This window comes from Acromyrmex echinatior, chromosome 1 (assembly GCF_024713525.1).
Source record: "Acromyrmex echinatior isolate Ae372 chromosome 1, ASM2471352v2, whole genome shotgun sequence".
NCBI lineage: Eukaryota > Metazoa > Arthropoda > Insecta > Hymenoptera > Formicidae > Acromyrmex > Acromyrmex echinatior.
Window position 1 is genome coordinate 16,014,385 of NC_141852.1, and position 26,174 is coordinate 16,040,558.

At 34.7% G+C, this 26,174-nt stretch overlaps 2 protein-coding genes and 1 long non-coding RNA gene across 4 annotated transcripts in view; 2 read left to right on the top strand and 1 right to left on the bottom strand.

Moving 5' to 3' along the window:
• The first annotated feature begins 3 nt into the window (after window positions 1–3).
• LOC147911004 (uncharacterized) lies at window positions 4–848 on the top strand. Its single transcript, XR_015546623.1, has 2 exons — window positions 4–92; window positions 514–848. It is a non-coding gene; the product is annotated as an uncharacterized LOC147911004 (long non-coding RNA).
• Window positions 844–15,854, bottom strand: Snx27 (sorting nexin 27). Of its 2 annotated transcripts, none has more exons than XM_011070438.2 (7): window positions 15,449–15,854; window positions 7,673–7,810; window positions 6,810–7,034; window positions 5,741–6,051; window positions 5,434–5,672; window positions 5,066–5,347; window positions 844–4,522 (listed from the first exon to the last, which is right to left on the bottom strand). In XM_011070438.2, the coding sequence occupies exons 1-7, from the start codon at window positions 15,796–15,798 to the stop codon at window positions 4,454–4,456; spliced, it is 1,614 nt and encodes a 537-aa protein (XP_011068740.1). In that variant the 5' UTR covers window positions 15,799–15,854; the 3' UTR covers window positions 844–4,453. The 2 variants fall into 2 exon arrangements, with proteins under 2 accessions (XP_011068740.1, XP_011068741.1); XM_011070439.2 differs by lacking the exon at window positions 15,449–15,854 and adding an exon at window positions 7,906–8,367.
• A 5,238-nt stretch (window positions 15,855–21,092) lies between these two features.
• LOC105154724 (uncharacterized) overlaps window positions 21,093–26,174 on the top strand; it is a 91,972-nt gene continuing 86,890 nt past the window's right edge. Inside the window, exon 1 of the mRNA XM_011070433.2 lies at window positions 21,093–21,769. Coding sequence (XP_011068735.1) covers window positions 21,709–21,769 — 61 coding nt within the window. The 5' untranslated portion in view covers window positions 21,093–21,708. The remainder of the gene's footprint in view (window positions 21,770–26,174) is intronic.

Genomic DNA, 26,174 nt, shown 5'->3' on the forward strand with positions numbered 1-26,174 from the left:
AGCGATATCTTCTCAGACCGTCTTGCATGTAACAATATCGCGTATACGAGGTCGTGTGCACACGCGAAAGCCTGCGTACACCAGTTACAAAGGTATAACGTAGAATGTGTAGACCATTTTGTACACTAGCGCACGAACATGATAATCTTGCGAATACACAACCAGCTTCGAGTTTGTTTGTGCTTACATAGTTTATGACCGGGGACTTTAATCCGAGATAGTAATTATAATGTGGGACGTCATGCGTTATTCACCTTTGCTGGGCTACATGGCTGCATTTCGCTGGAATATTTCCAACGAAAATATTTCCAATTTTAATTCCTACTGTGGCGTTTGTGATGCTTTTATATGGAAGCCTATTGTCAATTTGCCCGCGAATCAAAATTGTTTGATTTTATGTCTGGGAATTGTACGCGTTATTTTATTCATGATATAATTATAGCAATAGTAGGATACATAATTAAAAGAGACATAAACAAAAGTCCTATTTCTTCTGTTTTACTATATGCTTAGGAACATGGATAAAATGAAGAAAAGACGACGGTGGTTTTATTGAGAACTCTCCACTTTGCAAACATTTTTAAGATTCTACTTGAACGATTCTCCTTTTCTATAGACGCTGAGAAAGCCACGACGTTATTCCATCTTGATGTCCTCTACTATTTGCTTGTGTGAGTGTGCTTTACGTCAGATATATTTGAAATTACTCTCGTTACATAATAACAATTGTATCGCACAGATTGTTCTACTATCATGTTATTTTATCTATGATATGCGTTATACCTATTATGCGTTATAACTATTATAATAGTAGGTAAGAGATGTCATTAAAAAAGGCTGAAATAATAGTTCTATTTCTTCTGTTTTTATTATATGTTTCTCAATAAGATGGCCCATAAAGAAATCGAATAATATCTCTTTCGCTAATTCGAAATACTAGTTTTACAGCAAATGTTTCGCGAACTGATGTTATACGGTAAATTGGAGCATTTGTTATTACGTACTATGATTATACAGAATATTTCAATTAATGCCTAAAGAGTTAACCGTAATGATATGGTCTTGTAACAATAATTAAATTATATTACCTAATTCGCCATTCTGTGTTTGACAGGCTCGTGAACATGCTAATTAACGAGATAATAAATTATTTAACAAATTAGTTAATCTCCTAATGAGATATATTTCACCAAAGCGACAAAAACAAAGTAAGCAAAATTTTTTTATCGAACAGTTTCTTGAAATGAAAGACAATTTTCGTTCAACTTACATCACTAAAGCTGCAATAAGGCAATTACCGAATCGTAATAAAAATACTGTAAGATAAAGATAATTGTACAAAACTGTACAAAATATCATTAATCCGACTATTTTTTCAGATCTTTCGCATCAGAAGTCACAAATTCAATTTGGACGTATCTCTGCGATCACTCCGATTTTCTCGAAAAATACTCGCTACCAATTAATTCTACCAATTAACACACACGCAGTTCTTTTTATAAATATTATTGCCATTCTTCAAAAAACACGTGGCTGCTCCGAGATGCCACAGACTTTCTTTTTCGATCCGAAAATTATTCATCCGATCAATAAAATACGAAAGATCTCGATGTGTATTTCGAGAGAATCTTTTTGCTGCCGGTAATACAATAATCAATGAGACCTTCGAGTTTTTCATATTTCAGCGACATCATTTGATCAAAAAGATCAGAAATCACACATCGTGCAAAAGTATTATTAGACACATTATTCAACAGAATTGCATAACTAACTAATTCTTTCGTTTGCGGATGCTAAATTATATAAAGTTAGGTGATTACCCGAAGGTTCACTCAAGATTTATTTATCATCAATAATAACATTTTCGGACGTACGTATTGCTAATTCACAGATTTTGCACAGTTCCTTCGAAAAACCTTCATCTCCCCCCTCTCTCTCTTTCTATCGATAAAACAATAGAAACCATTATCGTCTTGTTCACTCGATCGAATAGCTAGATGCACGCGCGAATACATCACATCATATGTTGATCAATTCATATGTGTGTTCACTCGGATATTCGCGCGTTCGATTATATAATTACTCTATATTATGTTCTATATTTCTATTATCATTAACAGTATCATAACTATGCTCTGTCGCAAGCATATATATTTTTTTTCCTCTCATCATTTGGATTTTACATTGCCACATACATTTCCCATTCATCGCATGCGCTCGATACTCCATGAATAAAGTTTAAAAACATTAACGATAATAATATATTTATTTTTCTATTTATTATCTGCTAAAACTGCTCGCAATTAAGTAAGCGACATGTTTAGAACGAGTGGATTTAAGCACTGCGAGAAGGCAGGATGCATAGGAATGGAAAAGAAGAACAAAAGAAGAGAAAAAAATGACTGATTATGGGCATATAATATGCTCGCTCCAAATATTCGCTTTCTGTAAGTGGATATCTATGCCAAAACGCGTATTACGGCCTTTTGCAAAATCCCGCAACGCGTAGAGTAGTGTTAATATTATTTTTATGTTTTTTCTTACTTGCTGTTATTATAATTAATATCTCATTATTATTATCAATATCTCTTTTAACATTATTAATGAGTATTGTTATTCTTTCTTCGTATAAGATAGTAGAGGAAAACACGCGACCTTATTGCATTATTGTTCCAAGTTTTTACGTTTCTCTTTCTTTTTAAATTCCGTACATGCTTATATATAATCGGAGATGAGCATTAATGCTGCATTTTCTACTGTACAGTATCTTTATAAATTCATTAAAGGGAAGTAGCCCGGGATAAAGTTTCTGAATCGAAAACATCGATTTAAAAATAGTTCTCGATTGTTATTACAATTCTCCGATTCACTTGCGATTTACGCTCACAATTTCGCGTAATAATCAGATCGTCATTTCGTTTTTCAGCACAACGCGACACCCAGTTATAATTAATCTTGCGATCAAGTAATTATCGATCTTATCAAAACGCACATACGCATACACACGTACACAACTAAGTTTCTTCTCAAAAAGTATATATTTTTAACATTAATATGTACAGTTTGTTCTATTTTTTTATCAACGCTAATACGCTATACATACTAATGAATTAACAAAATGAGGACTGATCGATAACATTATATATCAATTACGGGACATATGATACCGTAGTCACACGTGCATTAGGAATTCGTTTGTTACACAGGATAGTTTAAAAAGAAGAAAAGAAACAAGAATTCGGTTCTGCTTATAATAAAGCCGTCGATAGATGTGATATGTATCTATTTCTTCTGTTTTCTTAGACGTTTCAGATTTCTAGTGTTTCTCTTCTGCAAAGAATGAAACCTACCACAGCGATAAAATCGACGCGCTGTCGATACTATTGAGATTCTTCATAAACGTGCGAAAACGGCGCCTCTCGTTTTAAAATATCCTGCGTAACGAATTGACTATGAGATTATGATTGATTTATAAAATATTATACATTAGAAAATGCACAGGGTATTATTTCTGTTTCTTTAAACGCACGATCGATACGCAGATCCATTGAAAGAAAATTTCGGGTCTGTTAGGCAAAGGAGAAACGTTTTACATAAGACGATCGATTTTCTCGTTAGAAAACGAGTTGCGTGCTGTATACATAATAATTCATAGGCCAGAAGGATAGGTAGTTTCTCTAGGCGGACACGATCGTATCCCCGTAGTAATAGTCTGTATATCTATACACTAATGTAATTCTCTTATATGTTATCGCGTGCGCGATTTTGTTCATCGTAACAAAGGAGAAAACGGCACGGTGTTTCATCGACAAAACAAAAATCCCAGCTATATTAATGCATAAAAAAAGATTTATTTTCTTGCATACTGAATTCAAACTACATATTCATAGACCATTCTTATATTTAAATTTAATTAATAATTACTGTCTTAAGTACAGTCTTAAGATCTAATTAGAGAGCTGTATTAGCATCTTAAGATATTACTTAAAATCGATCTTGAAATAAGAATGGAATATGAATATCGGTCTACGTCAAGATTTCCTCACTAGATCATGGACGAGCGTAGTATCAATGATAAATCCGAGTTTAAATTTATACATCACATACCGTTCTCGTTCCAGATTATTTGCGAGCGTCGCAGTAATCCATCGAATTTTGTTTCTCTGATAACAGCACTGTTTCACTGGGATGTATATATATCTACATTCGCACAACACACACATTTTATTTTTCCAATGACGGTGGGCTCTCTCAGTGTACAGCATTGGAAACATTCGGCAAAGATAACGGATGAAAAAAATTGATGTGCTAAAGATACTAAGTTAACCGTTTCTAAAGACTGCCCTAATTCTAATAAGAAAAAATTTCGACTACGGAGAGACGAGTGCGAGATAACCCGTGAAAGGACCCTCAAAAGTTATACACTGGATACCTCTTAGCGTCGTACGTTACGTCATTCCCCTGGGTCATCCCATTTCGCTTCTTCGGCTATTCGATCGAAGCAATCCGAGAGGAACGTATACTGCAAGTACAACATCACCAGAATAATGAATCGAGTGGCGAGTTCGCGTGAAATTACGCGTGTCGCAGTCACAGATGTAATAAGAATAAACTGCGCATTCCTATAAAGTTGTCATTATTGATTTAGAAAAAGTGAGGAAATTGAAGAATATTTCTCTCACTCTCTCTCTATTTTATATATACATATTTTTTATTTTGTATTTCTTCTCTTTTGTATATTTAAATCTTTTTCTCATACAATATATTACTTTCTTTTAATTATTTGCTTATTTTTGTACATATTTTTTTTGCAATTTTCACTTTACTTTTATAATTATAAGTTTGTTCTTAGAGGGTTTGCCCTGGGACCAATAAATGAACTATCCTATCTATCTTTTTCTCTTTTTATCGAGTTGAAAAGAAATGCTGATAGAATTGAAAATATATATTAATATCTTTAATTCTTTTTAACTAATTCAGAACCCAAGATTAGGGAATGCGCAGTCTATATCTTTCATAACTCAGAGTTGCGAATTGATCCGTGAAAAGATTATCAGGTACTTACATAAGGAGTGAAGACCTTGAGCCAACGGGGTGGACGATTGTCCTGGCGCGTATATTGGAAGCAGAATGCCATTCCATCCTCGTCCACTTCCCACCGGGTGATGGTGCTCCATTGAAATTCGACCACCTGTGATTCCAGAGTACCATCTTCCTTCGCGGCATGCAACTTGAAAGCTGTCATGCCCACTGCTGGTATCACATGGCCCTCTTTCCTTGAGTCGCATGCGCAATGTGGAAACACAATGTCGCCGTACCCACTGAGTTCTCTCGCTAATTTTAGATACTACGCAAACACAAAGATTTCACGTAAACGCAACGGTATTATTAATCTAAGATTTGTAAGCGATTTTTCCTTCATTCAGTACGAACCTCATGCTTTCTCGATGCATCCTGTAGAGCTTTCAATTGATACAGCCTTTCTCCAGCAGTTATGTGACCTCTGTTCACTTCGTCGATCGTCTGCCAAAATATCCAAGTCAATGCCTGTTCGCTCAAAGGCCTATTTACAGTGAAAAGCCACCTCCTTATCGCCAAACACGTTGCGCTGGCAGTCGAATAATTTTGAATGTACAAAGTATGCGGGTGTTCGTGAGGTTGTAGCTTTCTCTCTGCAATACAATGGTCATGTTAAGTTGCGGTAAATTTACTCAGAATTTATGAGATGACAAACGCATACCGAAATTGTATTCGACAATCTCAAATAGATAAAAGTATTTCGCGGTTTCTGCGTCCAAGCCTACTCGGCAGCAAACTGCGTCATAGACGTCTTTCACGGACGCCGCCTTGGGAACAGTCACGGTGACGACTTCGCGATCAGGTAGCAAAACTTTGAGATCAACTGCTGGACCTTGATCGCCATCCTCCTCCAGTCGATCCGTCAAAAATTCTTGCATAGCATCGCTTTCCGCTATCACGCGTACTGCGCAAACCTTCTCTAAATACTGTTCCAGACCACGTCTTCTTGCGTCAAGCTGTTGCTCACTCAATCTGTAATGAGAGTAAAGGAATTCTTTTCTAGAAAGATTGTTTTCTATTGCTGTACTAGATTATACTAGAACTTTCCCTCTCGCTTTTACTAAATTTCAAACATAGATATACATCTATTTTACTAAGACTTTTCTGTCGGTCTTAATGCTTGTCCACTGCAATCATCTTGGATTGTGATATCAAAAGCAAAAAAACTCTTGCAAACTATATTAAAATATTTCAAAATAAAACATTTGCAATTCGATAGAACAGATTTGTAATACCGAAAATTTCTCTTGTATTTCCTTAATCATATATTTAAAATTGAATTATCATATCATATAACATAATCAAAAAACGAAACAAGGTACATGACAGCTATCAAATTATGATAAATAATTTAATTCTATTCCGAAATAAAAAAAGAATTTTCGGTATATTTTAGAAGTGTACTTCCAATCAAAAATGCAAATATTGTTTTATTGAAAAGTAATTCTATTTTAATATATTTTGCAAGAATTTTTCATTTATTAAATATGTGTTTTCTCGCTTTTGATGTCATTTCTAAAAAAAAAAAAAAAATACGTCTTAATTCAGCTATAAAAGCAAACTTTCATAATAATATGGATAAAAAATGTATCTTGTTTTTCAAGAGAAAAACATGCTGAATGTGCGAGAATCGTATGATTATAAGATGCGCTATGATATTAAATGAATTTATTATTTATTAACTTGATGCGATTTACGTCGATGTGTGAAATTAAGCATGAAGACATTACTGGAATGGCCATTTTCCCGGTAGTTTCGGGAAGTTGAACCCTATGAACTCCTTCTTTAGGGCCATATGCAATGCCGCGAATTCCCGATATCGACGCGAGCACAAGTGCCTGCCAGCCATGTGGACATTGAAGACTACATAACGTTCGTGCTTCCTCTCGCGGACGTGATAATCCGGCACGCTGATGGGCAGAGATCGCTTCTCGCTGTAATCTACCGATGCGTAACTAAACAAAAATGTAATACATTTAATACTTGTACTACGTGTATGCTCGTGTATATACAGGATGTCCTAAAATTGACACTAAATATTTTAAAGACAGATTCTTTTTAATATTTTAAAACGAAAAGTTTATAATACGAAAATGTCAAGACTATGATAGTTTTCAAATGGAAAAAGTTTAAAAACTACGAACGATAGAGAATGCGCTAGAATTTCGCGCATTCAGGAATGGCAAGATAATCAGTGAAGATGCTTCCTTGAACTTCTTACCTTTGATAATAAAATTTAACATCTTCAGGCATTTTTGTATTAAACTTTTCATTTTAAAATACATATTACAAAGAATCTGTCTTTAAATATTTATTGTCAATTTTGGAGCACCCTGTACATATATATCTTAATATATATCGATTAAAAGCACATACATATATACGTGTGAGTTTTAATCGAACAATCTAGATAAATCGTGAAATTGTTAGTTATTAGAATCATCAAGGTTGCTATTATTTCAAATGTCATATCGGTGAGATAATCGCTACGATAATAAGATCGTCGAAAAAGGTACCAAGCTGTTCCAAGCAAGATTTCTTGTCGCTTACCGAAATAGCGTTCAAGCCGGAACTGTTCAAGTATTGTTCTTACCTCAGATCTTCGCAGGGCTCCAACCTTTCCGCTTCCTGCGGCGTTACGGAAATAACGGTCAGGGTGAGGACATCGCCGCCCGATTTGATTAGATCTACCACCTGCTTATGAGTGGCGCCTTCGACATTGACGTTGTTCCTGCAAATAGAAGCATCGTTATTAATTACCTCTCGCGTGATATGTCTGTCGACACCGATACACCGTAATACACGCGATTTACAATTTTAACCGACCTCAATTGCGGCGCACCGATGGAATTCCACCGTTTGCGATTCTCGATCCACTCGCATTGTAACGCGGTCATGTAACACGTCAACATATTTCACGCAGAATACTCTTATCGGCGTGATAGTGTGCTAATCACGAATTGAACTGCGCGTAATGTTCACCGGGCTGTCGCGAGAGATTCACAAGTGAATGACGATTCTCGCGACTCGCACAACGCACATCCGGTCCTTCGATGGACCGGAGCCTCCGCGACGAAAGGAGCAAGGCGGGCCTTCGACGAGGTCACGATCCGGCCAATCTGGCTTACGCACGTTGTCAGCTTTCGACCGTCAGTTCCAACCAGTCGAAAGGGAATAGAATACCGATAATCGGCCTTTTTATCACGAGTTTCGAATTCCGATCGGTGAAAGGACCGTCACGATTGGCCTGCACGCGGAGGCACGACTCTCCCTGGAGGTCGACGAATGTTGCCACCACGGATTTCCACGTCTGCGTGCGAGGGAAGGCGCGTCGCGTACTTTATATACTTCGCTATCGCGTGTATCGGGTGGGATTCTATTGTAAGACGTTATCTATCTTCTCCGGCTCGGGATCATCGGAATGCCCCGCTTATCGTTTTATATTTGATTGCCTAATATAATGACATTTTGAAACATTTAAATATACAATAATTTAATCGCTACATATATACTCTGTATTGAACATTATCATAGAAAAATATATTTTCTCTTATTTTGCAAATAACAAATTTGTTGTGTTTGTTCTTACTCAATAGTATCTGTTTATACTTTGAATTTCTCTGATTAGATCTTGTATCGCTATCGCCTCGTCTTTTGCTAGCCACGCCATTTGTATTATTATTATTATTATTATCTGTATAATTTTATGCATCGCTTAAGTCTAATTTGTAAATGCAACAGTTATTATTATTGTTATAAAAAGAATTTTCCTGCTTGCACAACGTATAAGGCAGAAAAAATTAACTAATCAGAATTTTTTATTTTATAAAAAGAAAGAAAGGAAATGAAGGACCTTGATTGGTTCATTTTCTTATACATTATTCGTTATGCATTATGCAAAACTCTGTGATCCCGCCCCTAAGCGTTGAAGTTAGAATTATAATGAAGAATTAACGAACAGCATTAAGTACACACTCCGTTAAATATAAACTCTTTTTTTTTCAGTGGTGCATGTATTAAAGTCCTGCATATGGTACCGAAATAAGATATTTTTCAGCTGATTAAATTAGATCGGGCGATCGGTCAATAACGGCACTACATGTATGCTAATCTGTTAGAAGATAATTCGCTTCAGTGGGCGAGTGTGTGGGCTTTCTCGCAAGCACACATAGACACGCACACACACACACACACACACACACACACACACACACACACACACACACACACACACACAGTGTTTATAAGCATTCAAATGCGTGTGTTATGTCTGGCGATACGCGCATCACTTCCTTCTCTGCGATCGCGCGAGCTGATTACAAATGCCGTGACCATGTTGTTATCTAAAACTCATTCGCGAAGCACAGCTGGGCTCGCTAATTGCGGTAGACCGAGATAATAAAGCGTGGAAGATGTAATGATTCGCGCCTAAATTAATAGAACTCCTAATGAAGTTTAATAATTGACGCAATTCCGAATGAATGACTGTTCGTTTTATCGAATGCATGTAGCGAGTGCGGCTTCTTTTATGTAATATTCACTTATCGTCGCTCGTTAAAACGAGAATCATCGTCGAACCTTCGAGTCCAGCGATCTCAGTTAACACTATGATGTGTCCATTGTTTAATTTAATTTAACTTTCGATTGAAAGCTGTTTTTATTGCTGCCTACGGAACACATTTTATCCGAGGGATGTTTCTGGGAATGTCCTTATTATGAGACACAGAGTACGTTCCGAGGTACGCATAAAGCACATAATGCATCATTTATCCTTGTTGTTCACTAAATAATAATAAAAGAAAAATAAAACGATATATTAAAGAACGTTCTCTGGATATCTTTAAAACATTCCTTGAAGATCTACGCTACAGGTGAATATGATTTCCTCGATGATCGAAAACACGTTTCAGCGAAAAAGCTACGTGAATCCGTGTCACATTATAGTCGATATATGTTCCAAAATTTATGTATATATAAATTCATTCTGAAATATTTAAGCACTAAGATGCTTTAAGATCCGCTTTGATTGAAAATAGGTTTATTCCTTTTAATTAGTTTATTCTTGTCGGTATAATACGAATTGTAATTTTTTAAATTATTTGATTGATCGAATTTTAATCTCTAATTCGTAATCCTTAATCTTTAATCTTTAATTAGTGTAATAATAGTGGGCTTAATGCAGGCGTAAAATAACTTTGTGGAAACCATAGGAAGCCTCTTAAGGATAATAGCATGATAACGTAACATAAGAAAAGAAGTCATATATAGAATACATAAAGATAAAAAGGGAGCGCGATTATCGTTAAAACTCTTACGCAAGCCATCAGGGAACATAAAAAAAATTCTTAATAAATCGTTAGAATACATAAAGATTAAAAGGTAAAAAAAGCATTGGCCAAAGTTTCACAACTTGCCGTTCCAAAAATCTTTTGAGATATCGAATTACGCTGCAAGCGACGAATGCCAGTAGGCACAAGCCGGCTATAAAGTATAGACGGCAGAAACCGCAAAATTGGACGAGTGAAAGCAAGAGTTTCGATCGGTTTCACGCGATGATATACTCCGTGATTAACGGGAAAAGAATATTCGAGGAGGACGTGACGGAGCGAGAATATTCGGCGGGTCATCCAATCCGCCTCCTTCAAGCATCGGTAGGTTGCCGCCGAGAGCCGCGGGGGAAAAAGATCTTTCAATTTTGCAAGATGAGAAACTGCGCAAAACGACGTTGCTGAAATATTGACCGATCCTTTACAAGATACGCGTCCTTGAATCGCGCAAAGTTTATGAGAACCTTGGCCCTTCGAGGGCCGTGAATATACTTGCCGCCGATCGCCGATGTGCGAAAACGTAATAAATAAAGACTTAAATTTAGACTTAAATTTAATTTAAAATATGCTCTTTGCTTTCTATTTCTTGCTTTTTATCCCCTTTAACTTCTTGCTTTTTTGTGTCCTATTCTATTTCTTTATTTTTTATCACCCGATATAAAAATTTATGAACCTCAACACTGAGATTTTGTAACTCTTAACGACAGTGACATTATATAATATTATCATTATGCAGATATTATATGCGATAAAAAGTTGGGCAATAATAATATAATAATAGCGACATTGTTGTTAAAATTATACAGAATCTTAGAGGGGACAAGAAATATATGGTAAGAAATATGATCGTCGATAAAACGGTCGTAAAGAAAGAAAAAGATAAGCAATAAAAAGCAAGAAACAGGAAGCAAAGAGCACATTGTAGATTACTTTATCATTTTGATTATTGTTAAATGTGAGATGACGCTTGCGATACATCGATAGTATCAAGTCGTTATTTACTTCCCTCGATTTCTTTAATCATAAGTCGATTCTATTGTTATCAAAATACAGATTTAGCGCGACGCAGCCCTTTATTTAATCTGCCTGGACATCGCGATTTGCGTCATATCTAAAACAAGCGTCACGTGAAAAGTATATTTCTTGAGATCAATATGAAGTGTCATCAGCTTTCAATTCTACGTATAGCTTTACCTTCTCGTTCTCCTATAACGTCGTAGTAATCGAATGTATCAAGGATGAACCATTGCAGGATGTACCTACATCATTAAATAAAACTCTATGCAAATAAATTCAACCGAGCGTATTTTAAGCAAATTAGCTTTTAATTAAACGAAACACGATTACTGTGCGCACAGGGTGGCTAATGATCGGGTATGCAAATTCAATGGCGCTAACGACCTCGCCAACGGAAATGGTAAATGCACCTAGCGAATTTAGACAGTCGATTAACTAACAGTTAACTCGTAACGATAAAGATGTTCACTCATTGCATTCATCATAATTCAGTAACTCGATCTTTTTAACATTAAAGCTGTACGGTTAGATGTCAAAGAAGCAATGGTAATTCAATCTCTTGAGTTAAATAACATTCAAGAAATGGAAAGTTACTTTTTAAAAGTAACAAGTTATAATTACTCGTTATCGAGTAAAAAAATTAACAAGTTACTGTTACGATTACCGTTGCTTGAGAAAGTAAGTTTTCGTTATTTTTTAAAAATCGACGCTACCAATCACAATGGACGGATGTCTTTCTAGTCTCAAGCGCTATGAGTGACTTATGTTCAATCGTGTACAAAGTAATTGTAAAATTCGTTTAAAAAAAAATGTAATTACGTTACCGTTACAGTTGTCAAAAAAAGTAACGCAGTTACCAGTAAAATTATCAAAAAAATAACTTGTAACTATAACTTCGTTACAAGTAACGAGTTACTTCCATTCTCTGGTAACATTTTGTTATTTTTAATTTTGAAAATGTAAATCAATCCATTTTTGTGGTTTCAAAGTAACAATGTCCGCAATTTAATGTATGTAATTTAATAAATAACGAACTAAATTTGAATCAAATTTAATACATTTTCTTGAGCCAAATTGTTTAACTCCATTGTTTTAGTTAAATTAATGACACATAACGATATTGACAACTATCGGTAAGCGATACAGAATAGCATTCCTGCCTCTGTATTCTGTAATTCGTTATGCAACCGTTAAGTGTTCATAAAACAGTTGCGCAGATATTTTATATGGTAAAAAAGTTGCGCAATTGTCGTTATAAACTCATAACTGCATAACAAGTTATAGAATACAGGAGTTAGTACTCTATTCTGTAACTCGTTAAGACAATAACTGCATCGTTACGCAGATATTTTATGGTATAAAAAGCTGCGCTTCGATGTCGTAACGAGTTACTGTCTTAACGAATTACAGAATAGAGGCCCTAGTTAATCAATTATTTCAAAGAATTTCTCGCTATTTATTAACTGATTAGCTGTCACTAGGAAAAGTAAAGTCGTATTTCTATAAGTCGTAATTGCCCTCCCATTGAGCGCAATTACGACTTATAGAAATAACTAAAAATAACTTAAATTAGCTATAATTTGACATTATGAATTTGACAGCATAGCCGAGGGAAATAATGCTGAACCCTACGTACTTTTATTTATTACTTGTGGGATTAAATTGTGATAAATGAAACTGGCGAGATGAAACTCGAAGATATATTTCGCACATTTATTTTTTCTAAGATTGGCTCTTCCTAGTGATAGCTAATCAGTTAATAAATAGAGAGAAATTCTTTGAATTGATTGACCAGGGGTGCAATTCTGTATCGTTTATCGATAGTTGTCGGTATGTGTCATATTGCGCAGATATTTTGTATGATAAAAAAGCTGTGCAGCGACACATAGTGCCAACAACTATTGGTAAGCGATACAGAAACCCAGCCGAGGTCTACGATGGGAACCGAATAGAAATTTGTGAGCACAACAGATTTTACAACTACCATGTTTGTCAAGCTTTGTAAACGAGAAGTCAAACAGATTGAATGTATTCGTCACGCATCGTGCACGTTTGTTTTTATCATTCTTACATCAGAATTTGCAAAGGGGATACGCTCACATATATGTTTTGTATTGTTCTCATGTACTCTTCTCTCGGAACTCTATTTCGCCAGCATCGGGTAGCATGATTAATCTTCTCCTATTATTCTGTCTAAAAATTACGCGCAACGTATAATTTTTATCTTTGGGACGCCCCTGCATTTTCTGATAAACCTCGTGATAAATATTTCGACCAGTCGATATCCCTGACGAGTAGAATACGATAAAATTCTCAATGCCATTGAATCAGTTTCTGCTTCTAAAAAAAAGATTAGAAAAGAGATAAAATAATTTACGTTGAAATATTCTCTAATTTAAGGGAGATCGTTAATATTCTGAGTGGCAGGATCGTTAATATTCTGAGTGCAGGATTTCTGAGTGCATCGGGATTTCAGAGTACATTGGGAGATCATCTAAATCTGCCTTTTATATCTGCGCTGGTTAGAATTATAATCCTTAAGAGCAGCTACATATGATACCGAACAGGGCTAGTTGCCAAGCGACGATATATAAGCAACTGATCCTTGATGAATATGTATATAGCTAGCAAGCGATTAATGTATTTCCATAGAGTATCTTAAATAAACACGAACTTTGGATGTACCTAGCTTTTAGCATTGATTGCACGAACGAAACGCGAAATTCCGATTGTTCAAAGCGAAAACAAAGATCCATTTAAAATTGTGTTTCACAAATTGAAAGACATTTAAATATCATTAAATATCATTAAAAGAACAACGCGTGAGTTGCAGAAAATATTTAAACTATATAATATTAACCATTTATAAATTATTGTTAATAAATTTCACGTTTCCTTCATATTTAAGTTTTACATCAAACTCTGATTTAACGGAATACAAGTTATAATTATTGTTCAGAATTATTTATTTTGTATAAACTCTAATTAAACTTTTATAAACTATAATCAGAATATTATAATTCTATTGGATTTTATTTACTATAATTTTTTTTCTTTTCTTTTTTTATAGTTAATTACTAAAATTAAAAATTATTAATTTAAAGCATAATATACTTTTTTTTTCGACAAAGAAAATAAATATTATATTATAAAAGATAATAAATAATATTTTAAAGCATTAAATAGCATCTATGAAAGTTCAGAATCAAGCTATCGTTTCTACCATTAAGTTTATCGAAACATTTGTATTCGATATGAAAAATTTGTGTCTCGGATTAACTTGTTAAGAAAAATGTGCTATGTTTCTAATATGCGTATCTTCTTGTATCACTATCACGATGACAAGTACAATACAAATGCTGTACAAAAAGCAGAAACAAATTTCGTACATGAAAAAAAATGATGCAGTATTAATGACATCTAATAGCAATCTAATTGAAAATAATTTTGTTGATTTAATGACAATATTAATGGAACAAATACATTATACTTTTGTTGAATAAACAAGATTATTTTCAATTATATAATTGTTATAGCTAATACATCATTTTTTCCCATGTGTAAATATTAAATATCAAAAATAAATAACTTCAGTAATTTATAACCCATGCTGGACTACAGAAATCAAACTTTGGCTTTATTTTAAAGTATCAAAGCGTGTTGATCTATACATTTTTGTTTCTTAGTTATATATTTTGCAATTTTTTTCATCTAACAGTCTCATATTTATTATTTGCGCGTAAATATATTCAACATCGCATGTTTATTCGAGTATTCCGAAACGCGGCAAGACCAACGCGGCATTTCGCGTCTGATTCTTCGAGCTCCAGTTATGAATTGTTTCAATTCAAATTGATGTAATTTAGCATAGAACGTTCTTCTAATTGGAGACGCATTGGAGCCGTGTCGTAGCGCATCGCGTTTTCGTCAAGGCGGCTGTCGGAGTCGAGCGCTTCTGATGGTTCACCAAGAGAGGTGAGTGCGGATCGGGAAACGCGGGTGGAAGGGACCATCCTTCTACTCACACTTCTAAGATACGATCGCCTTTGCGGACACCGGCTTTCTCAGCAGCACCCCGCGGTAGCACCGCGCTGACATGCTGCAGCGGTGCGTACAACTCGCCGTTGATGCTCCGCAGTTGTCCACCCTCGCTGACCTGGCCGCGTACGTTGAACCCGAAGCCCGTCTCCGTTTTGTAGATCGTTACACATCGCGGCCCCTGGCCGACCGGGTCCTTATCTGGCCCGGCAGCCGGCGGATGCTGTGGTACGCGCGCGTTGTTGTTCACCATTGTCACGGCCGCCGCTACGTTTCTCGTACTGCTGTCCTGGTTCACGGCTGGCAAGCGGTGCACCTCCGACTCACAGTCCGCCATGTTGCACTCTGGCCGCCCATTCACGGTAGCCGCTACCAGCCGTTGCGCTGGTACCATTCTCGCTGTCACCATTCTCGTAGTCACTTGGATCTAGGGATAAAAGCGTCGAGAAAATGGTATCGATGCTGTTGCGGCGATGCGTCGAAACCGGTATCGATGCTTAACCGAAACGGAGAACGATATTTAAATCGCAAGCAAAATATCGATACTTGTTGCTATCGATATAAATTAAATGTTCTGTTTTTTGTAATTATACGACAATGTTGTAATGGTAAAAAAGAAGAATTATAATAAAGAAGAATTTGTAATAAATAGAACGTTAATTATTGAACGTTAATAATTGAAACATTAATTATAACGATAGAACGCTTTAGTAGTTATTATTTACTTTTCTTAAATTGTAACATAAAACAATTAATGTAATCTTTGATTTTTGGAAATAACGGAATCTTAAATGACTATGCTTCTAATAAAAAGTTGAGAACATCATAGCTGTCCAATAATTTATTAGAATTCTTTTACGTTCTTCAAAAAATTTCTTAAATTTTCTCAATTTTCCCAATAACATTGCAATATTGATTATTATATCGCGCAGATGGGCTTAGGTGTCGTCACTTATACGGATCAATTGCAAAATCTGCAAATGTCGGCGTGCCGCCTTTCATCTTTTGCGGTTATTGATTTCACCGCCTCTGTCGGTAGTATAACTGAAGTCGACAGAGGGAGTCAGTCTGTTCGTTCTGGTCTGACTGGTTTGCTGCGACAGTAATCATTGCTGGTTGCTAGTAGACCAAGAACGTGCTGCCATCAGTTTCAAGTCTCTCGTTTGCAAGTATCTGCTCAGACGCGATCAAGAGATGAAAACATATGCAGGCATTTCTATTTAATTAACTTTTTATTTTCAACTTTGTATTATATTTATATATAGATAGCAGAAGATGATTGAGAAATATTAACAATGATTGTTGTTTTCATTTTTTAAATATGTTGACATCATTGAAAATGTTTTTAACTGTCGTGTTTCGATTTTTTTTATTACTGACAATGAAATTTAATTTTTTATTTTATTAATTTGAAATTTAATGTTTTTCTGTCTTTCTTGTATTGTGGTGCGTTCGGGAAGATGCTATTAGCGCTACTTTTATCTTCTTTTGTTTATTAAAACAAAGATAGAATGCAATGAATAATAGATGTTGAACAATGGCTTAACAATCATTGACGAATTATAATATATTGATCTTCTTTTATTAATCAATAAAAGAAGGCCAATATAATTCTTCATCGCTCACCTATGCATTAAAGCTCAATATTCTGATAAAGTTTCATCACAATCTACAAAGAAAAAGCGACTTTTGCTCTTTTGAACAGATACGATGATCTTTTTTTTTATACATTTTGCTCGGTTGCATCAAATATTCGTTTACGAACAAATATAAAAATAACATGTAACAATATATAATTTCACTGAGTATGTTTAAACAATGTAAATATTCTGTGGAAAAACAATGTGGAGCTTACGAAATATGGGAGGTTTAATTTTGCAATCACATACATATTTACAAAATTTAATTCCTAATGTGTACATGTGTAAATTTTATAAATAAAAGATTTAATACTGTTTGTACCTGTCAACATTATTTTTTTATTCATATAAACTATTTATATATAATTATATGGCGTATGAGCGTGTTACGAAATTGCGCAGAACTGCGCAGGGGAAGCTTCTGACGCTTCGTGCTTAAAGAAGACGTGTCATTATTTCTTGTAATATTTAATATACATGTTTAAAAATTGCAAAAGTATTTTGTAGAATTTTGTTTACAAATTTTAATATTTCCTACATTAATAATCAAAGTATAAAATTATACAAAGTATAAAATTGCATTCGCTGCATTTTTGTATTCAATTAATAACTTGCTTAAAAATAAAAGCCACCTCTTTTATATTTTTTAGCTCGTAATTATATATCTTTGTTCATCATTTATTTCACATTTTATCTACGGATATTCAGTACATCGTTAACCATCGTCCACTATATAGTTTATATTAATTATATTTTAAAAAATATAGATGGATTTAAAAAATGGTATAATTTTTATACTATGTCGGTATTTATATAATCCTAGTGTTGATGTTAATATAAACACTAATACGATGTAGATTTAAGTAGAAAAATTTTACGAGAGAGAGAGGAGAGAGAGAGAAGAATTTTAGCTTACTTTTCTAATGCTGAAACAGTAACAAAGACTATATAGTTCTCCCTTAATTATTACACTCTAAAAAACTTTCGGACAACAATATTAATGTCACTACAATATTGTATTTTTTACAATGTTATACGTTCCATGCGTGCAATCGAAGTAACGTTATATTTAGTACAGAAGTGATACGAATGTTTGCTCTTTGTCCATGTTGTATTGTTCGTATATATAGATAAATGATATTAATGTAACAAAAAATCTATATTATTTAAATATATTTTTACAGCATAAAAAATTATCATCTTTTTCTAAATAACTAGATTTAATAACTAGATTTAATAGATTAATTTTTTATTTAGACATAATATTTTATTTTTATAAACTTTCCATAGATAATTCTCTTATTCAAAATTTTTTTATTTTTCCCACAAATATATACTATTGTATATCTGAATAAAAATTCAATCCCTCTTTCTTGTTATTTCCGTTATACTTGCCATTTTCTATTTCCGTTTTTTTTTCCAAGAAACTCAAAACCTGCTGAATTTTGATAGAGAATTTTGATAGCTAAATTTAGAAAATAAGAGAGAGGGAGGAATGAGAGAGAGAAAGAGAGAGAAGGAGGGAGGGAGGGAGGGAGGGAGAGAGAGAGAGAGAGAGAGAGAGAGAGAGAGAGAGAGAGGTGCGAGGTGCGAATTCACGCAGAGGGAACTGACTGGCCTTTCACCTGCAGGAAATCCCATGATTGATGCCACATGGCACTATGTTGCCGCCGCATTATATGCACGCGCACACATTGTATACACTCCCCAATAACTACGGACGCGAATACATACTGCAATAACTCGATATGTAAACCGGTATTCGCACTGCAGTGCGTGATGGGGAACACAAATGCAATTTACAACTTCGTTGAAGGACAAGGAAATATATCTTCTCGTATAGAAGAATATAATTTACTCAGAAAGTCATTTCCTGGTTTTTCCTTGTCAACTTTCTTTATTTCGTGCTATAATACATATAATGACATCATATAATTTTGCTCGAGCAAAAATTTCTTAAATGAGATTTCTACGAGGACGAAATGAATGTTGAGTGTTTTGCAGGAGAAGCGTATTTCTGAGTTAAGGAATTTTTGTTATTTTTGTAATAATTAAATTTAATTACGCTATAAACTTTATTATTTTCGCGATAAAAAGTAACGAAGAATTATTTCATTGAAACGGATAATTTCTCTTCAGAAAGAAATAATAGTGAGCAGTATAGTGATCTATTTCGATAAATCTCGACAGAATATTGATCGATGCAATGTTCAATTTCTATTACTTTGTTTGTATACTAAATATTTTTTTATTACGTGTTCCCTGATCTAGCTTATAAATTTTTTGTTTTTCACGTTTTGACAGCTCTAATATCTATAAACCATTTATTTCACTAAAACCGCTCTGAGATAGTTATTTTCAAAATTGAAGTAGAAGTCGAGTTTTAAAAAAAGGGATTTTATATTATTTTCTTTTATATCTTTTATGTTATATCATTTTTCTCATTTAACTCTTCTATTTATTTTAAAATATAAAAGAATTAAGTTATAGTATAAATTTGAAGCCAAATTGAAATACGCATTTAATTTCTTAAACTAAAGCTTGATCAAAAAATTCAAAACATTATTATTTAAAAATTTTTTATGTGTTTTTTTTTTAAATTAACATACACCGGATTTTTTCGGAAAAATTACGTTCACTAATTACTAGAAAAATAAATCAATTTGATTAATCATTTTCTTTCAACTTCTTTCAACACTATAAATTATTGTAAATTAAGATTTTAATAGTTTTAACAGTTCTAAATTGTTGTAATAAATCATTGCTACGAGGAGAATAATTCATCCTAATTTGCACTCGAGTCGACACTAATCCAAATATTTCAGGGGTCAAGTAATGTTGATAAATTAAGAAGACGGCATTATGTTTCTCTTCGTCGTAAGTTTCTGCAAATATGATAAGAACGGAACGTGCGACACGTCGGGCTAATTTCCCGACCTGAGTATCATTCTGTGAGTTTAGAATGTCATTCAAAAACGATAAGAGATCACATACTCTTACGTTCGTGCTTGAGTGCAGATTTGCGCAAAGATAAAATCATTGCAAAGAGTGCAAGTTGCTCCAAAAAGTGTTGTCATCTTTACATTATTACTCTTACACACAATTCCTAATGCACGCAGACTCGCGCGCGCTCTTAACTCTATCCTTTTATTTGAGAATATAAACTTGCACGCGTTCTTATTGTTCGCGTTTTACTCTTAAATAAAAACTTTTATAGGCTTTCTACAATAACTCATTATCTAAGCCATCTTAAATCTTAAGCCATAAGAAATCGATCAATCACGAAATCAAATATGAGAAGACTAATCGACTCTAATTGGTCATTTTCTTATGACTTATGATTTAAAGATTAGGTAATGACTTGAAGAAAGTCCATTAAACCGAGCACAGATCTTTGTAACACATAATGCATAAAGCATAAGAAAATCAACCAATCAGAGTCTTTTGTTACATGAAAAGAAAGGAAATAAAGGATTGTTTCATTTTCTTATGCATTATAGATTATGCGTTACGCAAGACTCTATGCTCCCGTCCTTACCTTTGAAACGCGTATTTGTTTACATGTATAGAATTACAATTAAATTTCTTGAATATCTTTTGACAAAACCAACGGATAAGATTGATACACGTAAAGGTCGCTTCACTTTGCCAGGGGTCCCCTGATGAAAATAAAAATCAGAGCGTAAGTCGAATATAATAGGAGAGTAACAGAAGCGTAAACGAAACTTGTAGGAAGCGAAAATTGAAACATCAAAATGTAAAAGAAGCGTAAATGCTTCTTTTACATTTCATTGTTCCCATTTTCGCCTCTTTCGCTCACGCTTCTGTTACTCACTCTTCCATTACATCCGATTTACGCTTTGATTTTTCTTTTCATCAGGGGGCCCGCGAGTACGTTCCCCGGTTCCTTCGGCGTCGGCGGCCCGCAGCATCCGGAGCACGCCCACGGACGCACACGTGACGCGAGATGTACCCGCGCGACGACGCGGTCCGGCGCGGAACGGCGCGACGCGCCGCCACTGCTGCAGAGCGGCCGTAACGTAGAGAAAGTCAGTCCGACGTTGGCGCCGCAACAGACGTATACGGTGGTAGAACGCGCCTCCCTGTAAAAAACCACCCTCCTGCCCCCGATTGCCTCACCCCGAATCGGGGTACCACCCGCGAACGTTCTCTGTCGATTAATCGCGCGGGGATATAGAGAGGGGGGGGCAAGAAGCAAAAGAAAGATAAGCGCGGATGTGCCGCGCCAATCGTTCGCGAAGACAATATTATTAAGGGATATTTTGGAAGAAGAGGAAAATTGTTCGCGTCCTAAATCCATATCCAGTAGGGGATCGAGATCGATCCTTGGTGTTAATAGAGGGTGTGGACCACGTATTCGCGGGGTTACCAGTGATCAACGAGCGAGTCACCAAGCTCGTAGTGCCTTTTTCCTTTCGTTCTCCGTTTTCCGCGCGGGCCACCGTCTTCCGGTCCCGCCCCTTCCGGTTGGTACCGTCAGTCCGACTTTCGGCCCCGCGTGGACATTTCAAAGTGACCGAGTAACTCTTCGTCTCTACCGTGGGTGTTTATTCTTGTTCCACTCTCGCTGAGATCCCGGCCGCAGCATGCTTTCGTCTTCGAAGGCTTTCCCGCCGATTCTCGCCGTGGCGCTCGTCATCTGCATTGGTGAGTGTTGCGTCAAAGTTAAATCATCTCTTTTTCAAAGACGTGAAATATTCTATGGAAATCAATATTGACGAGGATCTACGCGAATTTGCGTTACATCAAAATAATGCGCAGTTTGATCTGTGATTTTGAAAATGTGTTAGGGCGTTATGAGGTTTAAGGGATGCCCAAAAGTTCGTTCGAAACTGCATGCTGTGAGAGGGTTCACGATGTGTGTGCGTGTGATGTATTTAGGTACCTGCAGTAGGATATCACGAAGAATTAGTTTTTTTAATATTCGGATTGCTGACACATCATTAATATCTTGCTAAAATGTCCGATATTTTCTAATTAATATTAATAGTTTCGTAGAATTATAAGTAGTTGTAATAAAAATATTTTCGAGGATAACGTCTTGAGCTGTCGATTTATGTTTCTTATTAAAATATCAACCATTCGATATTATTAGAAAAAATTATTGTACATTATTTTTATAGCAACTAATCGTAGTCGCTATTTCGCAGAGCTGTCAAGATTACTTAATTAAGTGTTGGCAAGTATATAATTATTAAAGCAATTTTATCGCACTTCGTTTATCGGAAATGTTATGCTTAACATGGCACATTTAATAATTACTTGCCGTTTAATAAAACTACCGCTATGCATTTTTATATGAGTGCAATACGCTCGCGCAATCGAGAAATTAATAATGACTCAAGGACCATTTTTATTATTACGAAAATTACAAAAAGATTATAATTTTATAAGAATTTGCGAATAAATTCAGCCTCCAATTTAGCTGAGAAGAGCATTTTCTTCTTTTGCTTCTAATTAATAATGGAAACTTGTTTTAATTAAAATCACACACAAAACATGTTTCCGTTTGTAATAAATATACAATTTTGTTGGACATTTCTGTCCACCGGATAGTTTTAATTAAAGCGGAGTTTCACATTACATAATTTCTTGCTACACATTTTAACAAGAATGAATGGCATTGATTCGTTAAAAAGATGGATCTAAAAAAAGATTAAATTTTTTATTGTCTCCTAAAGTAATATACCATGGATGGACAATGCAAGTCGGATTATGACCAAATAAATTATTTGTCAGTGGAATCGTCAGAAGATAGAATGTCATAAATATAATTATTACATACATAAGTAAGAAATTTTTAGTCTACTACCTATCTACTTATATCGACTACGAAATTTCTTTTTCGATTCAATAATCGTGAAAAATCGCCAGAGCTGTTTATCAATCGTAATTGACACATGATAAAAAGATTACAATTTATGTTCATAATAATATTCGGAATTAAATGCTTAATAATTGTAAACTTTTTGAACTGTTGCAGCAATTCAAGAATTATTTCGAAATAGACTTATTAACTCCTCGACACAAACACATTCGGACATGTATTCTCGCGTTTTCCCCTCGTCGATCTATCTCATACCGAACGATTATGCGCACACAGTTACATGCATATCGATGGGCGTTTTGCGCACGGATTATAGCCCCCTTCCCCCAATGAAATTGGGATTTCGGGAAGGACGTTCTGTGCTATATGCTCTACGTATATATATATATATATATATATATATATATATAAAATATATATACATATTCGGTATCTAGCGGTCCAATTCCGCAGTAATAGTGTAATCTTGCTGATAAACTGACTTTTCGCAAGTAGGTATTACATCTGCTTGCGGCATGTGAGATCCAACGATGATTTATCTCAAAGGTCAACATAATTACGCTGTTGGAGTGCAGCGCGAGGAAAGTCGGATCTTCTGAGATCGTACAAAATGCTGCGTTGTAATTTCTTCGCGTTTGATGAAGAAGAGGATAAAAGCCAAGATAGATTAGATTATGTTTGCACAGAACTTTTGACGAAGTAGCAATATCACGGACTGAAATTTCCATGCTAAATTCCATGCATCCAACGTATAACGTTAAGATTATTATCGCGACAAAAAGAATCAGTTAAAGTTAAAGATTTCAGTATCATAATTGTCTAATTAGTTAACTAGATGCTATCGATGTTGAGTACAATATTGCTATTGATAAATTTTACGTACAAGGAAATATTAATCATAATTAATGTAACACTTGATTTCCGTACATTTTATATTTTTAATAACAAAATATTTATAATCTGAACTTTTATAAACACAAATGAACTAATTATTAACTTGAAAAGAAAGAAAGAAGAAATAAACTATCAAAAATTCAGTATTAAAGTCGTTCTTTAGTAAATCGAGTTATCGGTAGAAATGTTTAATTTTTTTATGTAATGAAGTTGAAATATTGAAATTGACGTGCAAAATTCTACGGTGGATTAACAATAAAGTAAAAGAGAAAAAAAATGTTGATAATGTAACTTAGTGACAGATAAGGCTCGCAGACGCTTTTTTGACTAACTGCACACAAATCTTATCATAGACTTTTTTCAAAAATGAGATTATAATAGTTTAAAAAATTACGATCTTAATGGTCATAAAAAAGTAATAGATTCACGGAAAATTACCATTCTGGAAAGATATTTATGTGCATAAAAATGCATATAAATTTAATCTCGAAAAATAAACATAATCTTATCTTATTTTCGTTCGATAAAGATGTAGCTTTTGATTTATTATTATATGTTCCATATTAATTTATTAAGATATACATATTTTTAATATTTCATCCAAATTATGCAAATATTTATTAGGTGTTGGAATTAATTTGTAGCGTTTTACAAGTGATGGGAAGTACTTTCATTAATGTATTTTTTAATGCTCATGTGAAATAAATAACATTCTTTCATTAAAAACGCTACGAATTAATTCCAACACCTAATATAATTTCAGACTTTTTGAGCCTGGTAAGTTATTCCAAATTTTCGGCACTTTACTAAAGAACCACTTTAAAATAATATAAAGTATGTGTAATCCGATTATTGTAAACTATATTCTCCATATTATTTTAAGATTGAATTTAACTCCTCATAACGTTTAAATAAAATATATAACAACAAAAAAATAATAATATATAAAAAATAATACATAAAACTGCTTAAAATTGAAATCACTTATCACATTTTCTGTTATAATACTTCTTTACTTTACTAAACTGCTCTTCAGAGATTTTAAACTGATATACGTATAATAGAATTTTTTAATTCTTGTCTTCTCTTATCCTGACGTTTAGAATAGCAGATTGGACCTCCTAATGACCACTAAAGGTATAGCTTAACATTCAATGATCTCATTTACTTGTACGTAAAATTTACATATTGATAGCGTTCTAAGATTAAAGCTTTTTTAATTAATTCTAAATTGATTTTGGGATTATATAAGCAAAGAGAGACAAATGTAGCTGATCGCGTAGAATAGACAAACAGTTAATCACGGTTCGGATGAGTCGAGACTCTCATAGGCAATCACGTAATGGAGGTCCGTTTTTCCGCGGACACATTTAATAAAGCGATGAAAATGGAATGAATATGGAATCTCTACTCTCTTATGTGCGAATCTCCCATTCCTGGAAGCTGGTAATCCGAATGTAGTGTCACCCGCGTTCTAGAGTTCCTTATTCATTGGAAGTAGTAAAGCGATATGGCGTCGTAAGTATACAAGGTGCGCAATCGCTTTATTACTTCGAGCGTTCGCGTTGAGGGATTACACAAAAGGGTCCGAGTAAATCTGATCCTAATCCTCGTCGCCGCTCGCAATCGCCGTCCTGGGAGATCCCCGCTAACACGATTGCTTATTTCCCCTGGGTTTTGTATTTGGATATTATAATAATTTGTACCCGTACTTTCCTTCTTTCTTTCTTCGGAGGGAGTTAAATATCAAATATAATTATTTTTCATCTTCGCTTGGATCTTTTTGTCACATAATCGTTGATAGATCTCGAATACACGTCCGCTTGAGTGTCGCTTTTTCGAATCCTAGAAAAGCGGTACATACACAGATTCGTAGTAAAACTGGGATACGTTTGTATCTGATAAAATGTCAAAATGTGGGCTGAGGCTCGGGCTGAGGTTTTACTCGCGGTGTTTACTATTATGCACCTTTGGAAACTTTGTCTTTTCGGTATCGCTCGTGATTGCAAGCAATCAAAACATCCGCGTGAATATTCACGTATCTCGAAGTCAAAAACACGAAGCTTCGAAAAAATAGGTCGGGGAAAATACATTTGACCGAATTGCCGCGACCCGTTTCCTTTGTACCGCGCGTTCGACGCTGTTAATTCTGAGAAGGTATACACATGATGCACCGAAAGTTGCAAAATGAGATCAAAAAATAAAAAATAAAAAATAAAAACAGAAACCGCGTCGATGACATCAGTTTGTAAGATGACGGCTGTAACGAGTCTTTGACTTTGGGTCGAAATTTCGACTGTTCACCTCCTCCACGCGCACGATTTAATATCT

What these genes read in the sequence shown, in the direction of transcription:
- Snx27 (XM_011070438.2), bottom strand. Translation starts at nt 15,798, where the DNA reads ATGGCGGACTGTGAGTCGGAGGTGCACCGCTTGCCAGCCGTGAACCAG. An exon ending in GATTGTCGAATACAATTTCG is followed by an intron (nt 5,673 to 5,740) that starts GTATGCGTTTGT and finishes ATTGTATTGCAG; the next exon opens with AGAGAAAGCTACAACCTCAC. An exon ending in TCAAGGTCTTCACTCCTTAT is followed by an intron (nt 4,523 to 5,065) that starts GTAAGTACCTGA and finishes TTGTACTTGCAG; the next exon opens with TATACGTTCCTCTCGGATTG.